The 13,752-nt window shown below is 37.0% G+C and overlaps 1 protein-coding gene across 1 annotated transcript; it reads left to right on the top strand.

Annotated features, from left to right (window-relative positions):
• Positions 1 to 292: 292 nt before the first annotated feature.
• On the top strand, positions 293 to 1,131 carry LOC148869565 (ethylene-responsive transcription factor ERF084-like). Its single transcript, XM_088968636.1, has one exon. It carries the CDS (start codon positions 293 to 295, stop codon positions 998 to 1,000), a length of 708 nt encoding a protein of 235 aa, XP_088824762.1. The 3' UTR covers positions 1,001 to 1,131.
• The last annotated feature ends 12,621 nt before the right edge of the window (positions 1,132 to 13,752 follow it).

The raw sequence follows: 13,752 nt of genomic DNA, 5'->3' as shown, positions 1-13,752 counted from the left end.
CTCGTTCACACTGCTCCTTCCGAAAAGGTCCCCACGGAACGACTGGAGAGGGATACGGTCGCATCGAAAATGAAAGAAATCTTTAATTCTTGCTTTTCTGTCTAATCTGTTTTTATTAGAAGAAAATACTTATTATCTTTTGTTAATTAATTTCTCGGTTTTTCATATAAATAGCAGCATTTCATCTGCTTCGAATCCCAGAAAACCCAGAAGAACCCATCTTCAAAACCTCCGCTAATTCGTCACTTCGGTCGTCGGTTTCGTTAATTCGATCAAAAACGACGGGAAGAAAATGACGAACAGTGAAAGCTTGCCGTTCTTTATTAAACAACAACTGTTTGAATCGTCCGAAACGTTTCAGATACTGAAGGAGTGTCCCTCCTATTACTACGAACCTGCTATCACTTTCGCAGAACTGGCTGAGGATAACTCTACAAAGGATGGAATTGTTTCAGGTGATTTTTCGTATGGGGGATATAACAAAGATGAATTGCCACCTGTTCTTGAGGGAATTGCTGCCGTAGTTGGTCCAGAAATTCTCTTTGGAAAGAGTTGTTGTAATGGTAGTAAAGGAAGGTCAGAGGTGGTTTCCATTTCCGTTTCACAGCGTTTTGGCAGCGAAGCGCCGAAGACGATGGAGGAGAAACGAAGAGTTAGTAGTGTTACGGTGGAGAAGAGCTTCCGGGGGGTGAGAAAGAGGCCCTGGGGGAGGTGGTCGGCGGAGATACGGGACCGTATTGGGCGTTGCAGGCTCTGGCTCGGCACTTTTGACACGGCGGAGGAGGCGGCGCGAGCTTATGACGCGGCTGCGAGGCGACTAAGAGGATCCAAGGCTCGGACTAATTTCGAGATCCCTTCGCCTTTACCCGAAACGTCTGCCTCGTCGCCGTGTTCGTCTTCATCATCGGTGGACAAGAAGAAGCTAAGAGTGCAACGTAGCAGGAGCTGTATTGTCGTTACATCTTTGGCGCATCTGTTCGGTCCAGCAACCGAAGAATGAGAAGCTAACAGAGTAGAGTTTGACTTGAAACTTGGTCTCAACTTCTCAGACAACAACACCATCGCTGTAACTTCTAATCTGAGATTTCTGGGAAGACCTCCTTTCTTCTTCTTCTTCTTCTTCTTCTTCTTCTTCTTCTTCTTCTTCTTCTTCTTCTTCTTCTTCTCTCTCTCTCTCTCTCTCTCTCACTTTTTTGGGTAGTCCTAGGCTCTTTAGCCTCTGTTAATTATCTCTGAAGAAGAAAACCTATGAGAACTTTTTGTGCTTTGCAGAGAATGTATAGCTGTTTGCACCTTTGATGATGGTAATGAGATACATAGAGAAACAAAAAGAGAAAAAAGAAGGAAAGGGTGTCATGTTCAGGAATTTCTCCTCTTTTGTTCAGTGGAATGAGTGGATTTACCGCATATTGGTTTGAGAAACTCTCTCTCTCTCTCTCTCTCTCTCTCTCTCTCTCTTGGTTTCTTAGCTCCCTTATCCCTACTTGGAATTTAAAATTTTCTGCTATTTCATCTTCCTCTAATGCACTTTGGGTCCCTGAATTGTTTGCTCCTTTTACGTCGTCGTCGTCTCTCTCTCTCTCTCCAAGTACGAATAAATAACAGAATAATGATCACAGTGTAGCCTTTTTCCGGTTTGTGAATTGTGACGGAGGATAATTACCCTGAATCAAAGGTGGATATGAAGATGAAGTTGGCAGCGTGGCTGCAGAAGACATATACACGCAGAGAGAGAGAGAGAGAGATGCTTTTCAATTTCGATCAGAGTGATAGATGGTAACGGTATCATCTGTTGATTACGATAAGGCGGGAGAGTTGGTGAGGGTGAGAAATCATTATTGCCTGATAATACGCCACCTGCCCCGCCACCATCTTCGGCTCTGCAATCCTTCGAAATACAAATAAGAAAATTAACGGTGCTGGACCTGTCTTAGGCGGTGTTTGGACCGAAATCCGAAATCCGAAATGCAGGTTAAAAGCTCATTTCGGTCAACTCAAAACGCACCACCCACCACGGAGGCCATGACGACGTATTTTGGAATGAGCTCTACCTAGTTACGTTCTCAAATACAAAACATTGTGAATTTTGAAACATGCCTATATTAATATCTCTCGTGTTGTAGAATGCACCACATCTCTTTCTAATTCTAATCATAAAGCATTGATTTAGTATAAAATATAACTATTTTCACATCTCAATGTCTTGGAACACATCACACCATCACGCCATCACAGTAGGGGTGTGGTGTATTCTAATACTTACCACAGAAACAAATACGTCCAAAATTGTCAAGTATCAATACATATTTTACCAAAAATAAATATCATTATGTCACAACTTTGCATCAATATTTGGACCAGCTCCATATCAATGACTAATGGTCCAATCATCCAAATCTAGCTAATATTAATGAATGAAATCTGATTGTAGGCATTTTCTCTTCAAAATAATAATAATAATATGCATTGATATACAAAGAAAAATGAAATAAGAGAACCATAGAAAGTTTAGCCTGAGGGGAATTCAACTTTCAAACCAAACATAGCCTCAAATTATTGTATATTATAAATATATATAAAATATAAAGTTTTGCATTGTACGTATTTGTATTTTTACTCTCAGTTTGAAAAAAATACAAAAAAAAAATGTACAGTATAAATACATACAAAATAATATAAAAAACAAAGTTTTGCACTCTATATTTGTATTTGACTCCTTCCGTACTGAGCCAAAATAGTAAAAGATAATGAAATAGAGCAAGGTCATGGTGATCCATCAAAAACCTTGTTATATTGAGGCTCAATTGGATAAAGATGATTCTTAGTACGCATGTCTCAAGATCTTCTTGTAACAACATTTTTTACTAGACTCTTAGAATTGAAAAATTTTCCATTCAGTCAGTCATCCAGTACTTTTAGACTGATAAGGCCTTTAGATTGGCAACGGATCATCCACAAGGTTTGGAATTTACCTATTTTACATTAATATATAAAGGGGGGTTCTTTTTTTGGATTTTGAGAGGGGGAAGTTGGTCAATGGGATTTTGGTTCTCATTGACCAAGAATCCCATGTTCATTTTACAGATTTATGGAAAGTTCATTTTTCCTAAGTATCTCCAAAGTGGATAAATAATCTTCTCACCTAGGGGGAAGTTGCTAACACTTGAATGGGACAAAAATACCCCTTTAAATAATAGATTTTTATAACTAAAATGGTCATTACCTTATTTACTCAGGAAATAAAAGAACATGGGTAAATGCACTTACCCTGATAAGTATTTCCCAGGAAAAACTTACCGAGGTAATTGCATTTACTCAGATAAATAACTTATTGAAAAGCGAATGGGGCCTAAGATTCTAATGGCCAATGTTTTCTATTGCTAAGTCTCTTGTAGTTTTTGCCTTACCTAGGGGAGGTTCAGTTCTATAGGCCATCCTTATGTGCTTAGTCATTCTTTTTTATGTCTTAAGCCAACTAAACTGGACCTGGAATGGAGTCTTTCTTATGGTGGCAGCTGTTATCCTTTACCATATTTTGTGGTTTAGAAATGATACTTTGTTTAGAGGAATTTGTTGGCTTCCCAACATCCAAGTGAATTTTAGGTTCAATCAAAGATTCTTGGAGTGTTTCTTTTATTGGGAAGCTAGAAGAGTCCGAAAAGGTTTCTTTTGTAGTTCCTAATTCTAGTAGCCTGATTAGAAATGTTGATTATGGGGATGTTTGTAACAATGGCCATTTTTCAAAAAAAAAAAAAAAATGGTGCCACATTGGATCCGCATAGGCATTTCAATAAACACCCATGTATGTCATTGTTTGGTTCAGCCAATTATTAAAAAATCGGGCATGCCTTGAAAATCGGGACCCCACCTCAATGAACCGTTTCCCCCAACGGTTGACTGATGTGTATCCTATGTGGTGTTTACCTGTTAGCACATACATGAAAAATGGAGATGAAAATCACCTTACCAAACAGTATAGTGTTGCTCACTGCCTACGTGGTAGAAGCATTTTTTTGTGAAAAACGGGTCTTGGACGTTTTTTTCTTAAAAATCGGTCCCAAAAAGCACCCACACTTCCAAACACCATGTATGTCATTTTGTGATTGTGGGTTGAGTAGTTATGGGATAGGTTTGTATTCTTTTGTTTGTTTATCTAATGTTGGATCTTCTGTAGTTGTTGTAAGAGGGAGATGTTTCATGAATGCTTCTTTGTTGGGCTTGGAGCTAAGAGCCATTCTAGGCATGGTTTTCCAAACTAGATTGGACTGGACGGTCGGACTAGAAAAACTGGAAACCAGTTTGTTTTTTCCCAAAATTGGATTTTTCCCAGAAACCATTGATTTTGGTCAGCAAACCGCTGAACTGGACAGTTAACCGTTCAAACGGTTTTTGACCGCTTTTATTTTTTTAATTGTTATGTCAAAAAGGCCGACCGTTCAACCCGATAACCAGACCCCTGACCGGTTCGGTCTCCAGGTTCGTTTTAAAAACCATGATTCTACGTGTTGTTTTGTTTGATTCAAGGGAGAATCTTCACAATATTATTATCCTTTCGGACTCTTTATCAACTGTAAATATTTTCAATGTAGGGATGGATGGTGTTTCCCCAAATTTGTGGCAAATGGTGGATTACATTCTATTTTTGTCTATAATTAACATCTTTATTTCTTTTAGGTTCACTCTTTATTAAGGAAATACTTTAGCCATCAAGTAATTGCTAGGAGAGCCAAGTGTTTTTATTGAGGTCTTTTGGTCAAACTCCCCTCCTACTTTTTTATGGACTCTATTATCTTCTTTCTCGTTGAATTGGTAATTTTATCTCAGGTAAATTGTAGATTAATACCCTATACTTGGGGTTAGTCTCACTTTAATATCCAGATTTCAAAGCATGCCAATGAAGTACCTAAACCCCCGAAAACTATCACTTTAAGCCCTATTGTTAACATTTTGTCAGTTATTTGACGCGTGATTTCGCATACATTCGAAATATTTCAAAATCCCAAAATTACCCTTCAAAAAAGACACTATTCATCATCTTCTTTTGCAAGATATTCTTCATCCAATGGTACCTAGGAGTGTCAATTGGACTGGATCTGGACCAATCCGGTCAAGTCCAATGTGAGTCCATTACAAATGGACCTGGTCCAATCTAGTCCATTGAATATTTTAGACCATTTTGGATCGGTCCAAAGACTGTCCAATCTATTCAAATTCTTGTTAATTTAGATTGGTTTCAACTCAAACTTGGTCCATTGATACCTATGTTTTTATTTTCTATCAATGAACCAGATATTGGCTCAATCTAATATAAATTCATTATAGACGGACCAGGACCAATCTAATATGTCATATTGGTCCGTCCAGTCCGTCCAAATAGATTTTGATTTGGATGGAGTCCAACTCAAAACCGGTCCATTGACACCCCTAATGGCACCTCGCCAATGGTCTGCTGAGTTCAGTGGAAGAATGAGTGATGGGGTTGCAGTCTACGTGAAGGGAGGAAATGTGGTTTTCCTAATGAACAAAAAGGGAGGAAATTAAGTAGGAGTTAATCGAAATCATATTGGGAAGCAACAAAATTAAAGTCAGAAACGTGAAACCAAGGTTTTTAAAATCGAATTGGACAATAAATTATTCAGGGTCCGGTTCCCAGGTCGAACGGACAGCTCATTCTGACAAAAAATTAAAGAATTAAAAAAAACAAAACAAAACAAAAACCATTAAACAGTTTGAACACCTGAATCAGTGGTTTTTTTACCAAATCAATGATTTTTTACCAAAAGACGGTTCTGGGGTAAAACGGAACCAATCAAATGACCAATTCCTAGTTTTTTCGATCCAACCATCCGATCCGGTTTAGTTTTGAAAACCATGCATGAAACCTAAAAGATTATAGAGTTGGGTTGTTACAGTCTACATGACATTAGGCCTGTTCATGGACTGGACCAGGCTGGGTTTGGGCCGGACTTTAATTTACATGTTTTTGCCAAGAACTACACACTTGTATTTCTATGCTTAACCAATTATCTGTCCTCGTCAAGCAACAGATGGATTATTCATTGTTATCCTTTCTTAACCTAGTAATTTAATTCCTATGTAACATTTTGTATTCTGCCCCCATCTCTGCTTCTTTAATAACTCACTTGAAAGCTGAAGTTGAACCTCATACTTTTCTTATTAATATTCAAAACTAAAATCATTATCTTCCATGGCATCTAGCTCGTTAAAGCCACAAATATAGAAGCAATGATGGTGTTGCCTGAGTGAGAGAACATCCGTAAGAGGATGTGCAAGTTCTTGATGAGGTGGCGTTCAACCGAATATAGTTTTTGTGTATTTGGTTCATAAAGAAAATTAGGTGATACCTAAAGAGCATTTGTGTTCTTTCACATATCACTTAGACTCAGTTCGGGAGGAGTATAGATACAAATTTATAGAAAACAAAACCTTGTATTTTGTATTATTTTAAATGTATTTGTATTTACATTTAATCTAAACTGAGCCTTATTTTGTAAAGAGTATAAAATATAAATGTATAGAGTGTAAAGCTTTGTATTTTTGTGTGTATTTATACCGTAAATATTTATATTTGTATTTCTTCCAAACTAATGTACAGTGCAAATACATACAAAATATAAGGCATTGCACTCTACATATTTGTATTTATACTCCTTTCAAATTGAGCATTAAACGTCAGTTAACAATTTTGAACTAAACCAATAGTTTTTGGGTGTTCAGGTGCTACATTGACATGTTTTAAAATTCAGATGCTAAAGTGAGATTAACCCCAAAATACAAGGCACTAATAATTGAAATTCATTATGAAGCAAGAAAAAAACATTTAATGATATTGGTATATTTTCATTGGGTTCTATTTGTTTCAATTGAAATTTACATCCCAACAAACAAAGGTTTTATAATATTAGTTGGGGAAAATCTATAATACATGAAAGACATGGCACCCAATGCACCGGGATTTGACCTATTGATTGGCTGCAATTTTTTCAGATATCATGTATTTTCCAGCGTTGCAAGTTTTACATTTTTTTCAATTAATCTAGAACCAAAAATGTAACTGAAAAATAAAATTGAAACCCAATTTGAAATAATCCTCACGACTCACCTTGTGAAGATCCCACCGGAAGATGCTGATAGTTGAATATGCCTTTTTTTTTTATAAACGTACAAGTCACGTGGAATGGATTACAAAAGCAACTGCCAGACTGTTCAGGGGAGGAGAGGCGTGAGGCGTGTAGATTTCACAAGGTACTTTCTTTTTTCTTCGGTAGAAAGTAGAAACTCACAAAGTACTTTTGGAAACGGGAGATGATGATGGAAGGCATCACAATTACAACTTACAAGCGAAAAGACCAAAGCCATATCTCTTGCCGACGCCTGTCTGAGAGCAGCGGAGTTGGGTGGGTGTACGAGACAGCAATCTTCCGAGGGAGACCGAAGAAATGGTGTGCTTCCTAATGTGTAGATCATTCACTGGTCCAAAATTTGTCAGCTTTTTAAAATTTCAACCAATAATGGATCAACACGTTAGAATCTCACACCCTATATTCAGTGTGACTGCTCCCGCTTGATCATCACATCTTTCTTTTACTTACTTTTATGTATCTGAGACTGAGTGGGACCAACGTCACAAATTGACTGATAGAAATAGTTAGGTTGGGTGGGATGGGCCCCATGACCTCATGCCACTTAAAAAGTTCTCCCTTCTTTTTATTGGTAGATTTGTTGGATAGTTCGGAGTAATCATTTACGTACATGAGCTGCAGCATATCATTATTACAGACTTTTCGCAAAGAGACGGGATCATCTCCTCACACTTGGGCGCGTCAGATGCACATCCATTGTGCATTGGGAATATCTCCCATAATAACTTAAAAATACGAAGATATTCTCGATGCATGATAGGATGTGTGTGTGTGAGGTTCAACGAGAGCGCGCTCTCATTGTTATCAGTCGTGAGCGAGACGGATCTGCTTCTCACGCCACACCTGACCCTCACCAGCGCCTTATTCGCACATCCTACCGTGCATTGGCTCCTTCGCATTTATTAGTAAATAATATTCACAGAAAATGTTCTCAATGCACAGTGAATGTTCCACACCCGCCCACACTATAACTTTCTTCACTTTAATCGGTGAGAACAAGTAGAGCGTAGTATCCAACGAGAGCGTGCGCATCGGTTCACTCGTTTTATTTTTTGTTGAGGTGACCATATCCATCTACCATTTATCCTGTGGAAACAAAACTGGTGCAGTACTCACTAGTACTAGTCACTACTCAGGTCGGTCCCAGTCCCTATCCAGATCTGATGGTACAATAACAATGCTAGGCAATTTATAATCTTGTGCCATCTGTCTTGGATAAATTAAGAAAAGGGTAAATTATAAAAACTCAACTTTGTTTTGTGAGAAAAAAACCCCTAGACCATGACGTGAGACAAAGACCCCTTCACTATAAATGCATTAAATTATTAAAATATCTCATTAAATTTTTTCTATCTTTTTTTTTACCCTTTTTTTCTTGAAACCTATTTTTTTCCCTTTCTTTTCTTATTTCCCCCTCTCTCCCCGTCCTCTCTCATTCTTTCTCTCTCCCAACTTTTTGCTTCAAAAATTCACAAATTAGTTCTGATTACGGTACAAATCAATCAACCCCACTTACAGGTTACCCGAGTACTTCTCCACTGGCCAACAACGTCAAGATAAAAGAGAAGGTTAGGGAAGATTTGCTGGTTCAGATTTGTAGAAAATCAGAGAAATAGTGGGCTCGAAGACTTTTAGACTTTGGAGGAAAGAACTCTCAGCTCTCTGATTAAAGTGATGCACAATGGAAACCCCCAAGTAAGGCAGCGTTCAAATGCCCCGGTGCAGTCATCCTATTTACTCTATCAGCGCAGAAAACTAGCTAGTGACTTCTGCTGTATATTGTGCTAATTAATTACATACTTTAACAAATGTCCTCGCATTTGAAAAGTATGATCGGTTTCAAGGAAGAATCCGCCAATCCTTATATGATGAGGGATTTCTTCCATTGAACACCTGGCAAGTTAGAGAGACCTCTAGCTACAATTACTTGCCCTGTAACCTATCAGCATTGCTGAAAGAGGGAAACACAGTGATGATGGAAATAAGAGAACCAAAACACAGCGCGCAAACACAAATACACCCCAATGGTCGAATTATCAAACAACACACAAATATGATCAAGAAAGCGCAAAATGAACAAGAATTTCAGCTACCGCCGTCACCACCATCACCACCGTGGACAGCAGCACCGTGATGAACAGTATTGCCTCCATTTTCGTCTCCACCGTGACCACCAGTATCATGATGCTGGGTAGCAGCTTCACCAAGATGTTTGACAATATCATGAAAGCCATCCCTTTCCGTTAGCATCCTTGGCTCGTTTATCTTGGGTTTGGTCCGCCCTAGAAACTAATTGACGGATAGCGAGATCACCTCGGTTTGAGTTTGTTTTGAAATGGAACTCAGCTTCTGCACCAGAGAAAAAGGGGAAAGGAAAGAAAAAAGATCTGGGGAGAGAGAGAGAGGGAGGACTTCGAAAGTCTGTCGCCGCTGCTGTTCATGTATAATGAGGTCGGGGAAGATGAACAGTATTTTTGGGATTAAAAAATATTGTAAGGCAAATTTCAACGGGGCAATGGAAGGGGGTCTTTGCCTCACGTCAAGGGGGTCTTTCTCAGAAAACAAAGCACAGGGGGGTTTTTATAATTTACCCTTAAAAAAAAGGTAAAATACAAAAACCTTCCCTTAACAATTATAAAAACCTCTCTTGTAGTTTCATTTTAACAAAACTCTCCCCTAAACTTTTAAGGAATTCAACAAAAACTTCCCTTTCGTCAATGACCCACATGGAAAATGTTAGATGATGCTAGGGGTGAGCAAAGAAATCGAAAAACCGAATCAACCAAAAAACAAATTGAAACCAAACTAAAAAAATCTGTTGATCGAACCAATCGGTTCGGTTTCGGTTAACCAATATAGAAAACTGGTGATTAACTGAACCGACCGCCATACATATATTTCTATTTATTTTATATATATTTATGTATATTATATATATTTTATATTTTTATATATTATAAATTAATAAATATGCATTATATATATTTATCATTATTCATTATTTAAAATATAACAATTTTTATATATTTATAATTTTTATTATATATATTGTAAATTTTAAAAAACCGACAAACCGAACCAACGGTTAATTGAACCGATCAATCAATTAACTAATTGACTTCGGTTCAATTTTCCAAAAACCGATAGTACTGATTCGGTTACAAAAAAGAGCCACATTTTGATTAACCAGACCGTGAACACCCCTAAATGATGCATCAATTTTTTCAAATACCCATTTTACCCTTTTTTAAAATTAATTTACATATATTTTTTTGTAATCGAATCCTAATGACAGAAATCTCTCACAACTTATAAGTACACATTCATGTGAAATTGTACGCATCAACCATGGCAGTGATAGGAAGGTTCAGAGCACATTCTGGAGCCATGTACCGCTTTGTTCGTCAAATCTTAGAGAACTCTGAAGTCTGAACCAAATCCACCTCTTTGAGAAAATTAGGACAATCCAAAATCTGTCCAGAAGTATATTTTCAAGATTTACATCACAGTGGACTACCCATTTCGTCGAGCACTGCAATTGTGCTTCTGTTATAACTTTAACTTGTTCTATTGTTTCTAAATACACTCATATCAGGGTTAGGCCAATACACGCTAGAAATGCCAGGCCCTTCATACATTCTAACATTAATCTCAAAACATCTGTTTAGATAACTCCTAAGCGTTGAAAATGCAAAAGAAGAGTAAAAGAATAAGACACTGAACATAAGAGAAAAAGGGATAACTGAACAACGAGGAATTGGGTGTCTCGTGTTGGAGAAGAGATAAACTGATCTTAAAAAAATTAGATCGTCTGAAATATTTTTGGAAAATTTTGGGTTGCGCCCTGATTTCTGATTTTTGTGGATAAACATCAAGTTAATATGCTTTTACCAATGACACTCAAATTTTCAACGTTAATAACGTAAGGGTCGTGAGTGAAAGAGAACATAAAGGATAGTCATCAGCTAATCGTCGCCAAAGTTCATCTCTTTTTCTCTTCAAGGTTCACTGAATTCATTTTCATTGGCAGCAATCAGTGTGTGGCGGAACCTATCGTTTGCTAGAATATCAAACTTCACCAAAATTGGCTATTACTATCGATTTTTTAAAGCCACTTTGTAGAAGTTCTGGAGGCAGTTCCAGCAATTTGTGATAGAAAACTCTTACAATTGCTGCACATCTTCGCAAGTTCTAGTTGCGGGAGAATGTGGGCTTAGAGTCGGTGAAGGCCAAGCTAGAGGATGGTGTCCTTACAATATCCTTGACCAAGCTGTCCCTAGACCAGATCAAAGGCCCCATAGTAGTCGGAATCCAAGGTTGTGAGGGGGAGAAAGTTAAGTTGAGTGGGACCAGCACTAGTCATTAGTCATGCCAAAGGACAAAAAATATATAAACTAATTGAAAAAGGGTAAAATGGGTATTTAAAAACGTTTTCCATCTGGATCAGTGATGGAAGGGGGGTTTCTGTTGAGTTTTTTTTTTCATTATTTTAAGGGAAGTTTTTGTTAAAGTAAAACTATAATGGAGTTTTTTATGATTGTTAGGAATTTCAGGGGAGGTTTTTATATTTTATCCAATTAAAAAAAGAGTGTAAAATTGAAGAAACCTTTCCTTGAAGTTTTGATAATTACATTCGCCTCCCCTAAATTTTCTAATACAGTTGACCCTTTGGTAGAATCCTCTAATAATGGGCATGAAAATGTCCAAAATATCCATGTAGTTACTTTTGACCGAAATGTTTACTTTCCAAAATTTCTCTTTATATCAATCCTACCCAAATCCTTTTAATATCTTTTTTGAAATTGAATTATTTTTCAAATTTTTCCTTCATATCTATAGCTCAAAGGTAAAGATGCAACTTTAAACTCTCTTATTTTTTATTGTTCATAAAGTTTGTATTATTCTTTTTTTTTTCTGTAAAAGCCAATCTGAATGATAATTACATGGGAATTTTGGACATTTTCATGCCTTTTATTAGAGGATTCTAACAAAAGAGACCTATATATAACTGTTTTCGAAAGTTTAGAGGAGGTAATTGCAATTACCAAACTTCAAGAGAGGTTTTCAGGAATGGTCAAAAACTTTAGAAAAGGTTTCAACAACTTGCCCTAAAAATAATTATGTGCGTGTGCAATATTATTTTATTTTTGAAAATTCCAATGAGTTGACAACAAAGTCACACAAAAGTGGGATTCGTGTTTACCCTTAATCCAGATTCAGTTTAAATTTCTTTTTATTTTTTTGATACATTAGGAAGGAAACAGACAAACGAAAATAACAAGAAAACAAAAAACAACAGACGTTAGAAAGATACATGGCGCTTGCCGATTGGTAAAATGACCCCAAGCACCCAAAAAAAAAAAAAAGATCCAAGGACTTGATCTTCTTCTATACTTGGACCCGAAAAAGTTGAGTGACCCAAGCTTGCAGGCGATCCGTCGCTAAATTTGCTTCCCTCAAGACATGAGAATATGAGATGGCGAGCTCAGAAGTAGTGTGAACATGGCGACATTCATTGACGAAGTTATATATGTTCCAGTTCCATGGAGGCACCATACGATTCAATGATAATACTAGAGTCCCCTTCAATGATAAATTTGTACCAAGAGAATTTGGCCGCTACGAAGTGGGCCTCACGAGCAGCCCATGCTTCAGCCTCATTTATCAAACACACGCCTATATCCTTACAACTGACCCATAAGGTCTGACCCCATTCATCTCTTAATATGGCCCCAACCACAGATGTTCAATTCTCCTTTGGTAAAATTGAAGATTTTGGGTGACATGCCCCTTATATACTCTTCGAATTCTATTGTTACTTTGTTAATTGTCTGATGGATGGGAAGGAATTTGTTGTTGAAAACCTTGTTATTTCTTCTCTTCCATATATTTCACGTGATTATACCGGATTTTTTCTTGTATGAACTTGGTACTGCACTTTGAAGCGGATGTCATGACCCTGTCCCACCCACTAAACCTCTAAATTTTCTCCTGGAGTGAGCTTGGGAATAATTTCACCACATCTTTCCCAGATTTGTTTAGTGTCTTCACAGTTGTGAAGGTGGTGTTTTAAGTCGTCTTCATTTTCACAGAATGGGCACTCCGCTTCATCAACAAGACCTAATTTCTTAAATAAATGGGTATTTTTCAATACTGATGTGGCAATTGTTTTCATTTTAAAAGATAAATGGGTATTTTTCAATGTGAATTAGTTTCCTAGTTATGAGTTCCAAAAATAAATAAAACCATCTGATTTGAAAATAAATTGTTTCTTAAAACAAAAAAAAAATATGGACAAATGTGTGTTTTTGGTTTTTAAAACTGAAATCTAAAACATATCTTTGAATTTCTGGTTTGGAAAACATGTTTTTTTTTTAAAACCATACAATATATTTTATTATTTTTATGAATTGTTTCTTGAAACAAACAAAAAAAAAAAAAGAAAGAAAGAAAGAACGAACACACAGCTCAAGAATTCTTGTAGAACACCCTTAAAAGAATGCATGTTAATTAATTATTGACACCCACTAAAATATTAAACATACATCTTTCGGGGGAGATCACATTGGCGCCCCTCATGCACCCCACA

The sequence above is a fragment of the Nelumbo lutea genome, chromosome 2 (genome assembly GCF_056320005.1).
Source record: "Nelumbo lutea isolate HS-2025 chromosome 2, American lotus-T2T, whole genome shotgun sequence".
NCBI classification, from domain to species: Eukaryota; Viridiplantae; Streptophyta; class Magnoliopsida; order Proteales; family Nelumbonaceae; genus Nelumbo; species Nelumbo lutea.
The sequence above is the reverse complement of the archived record's forward strand: the minus strand, read 5'-3'. Positions and strand labels throughout refer to the sequence as shown.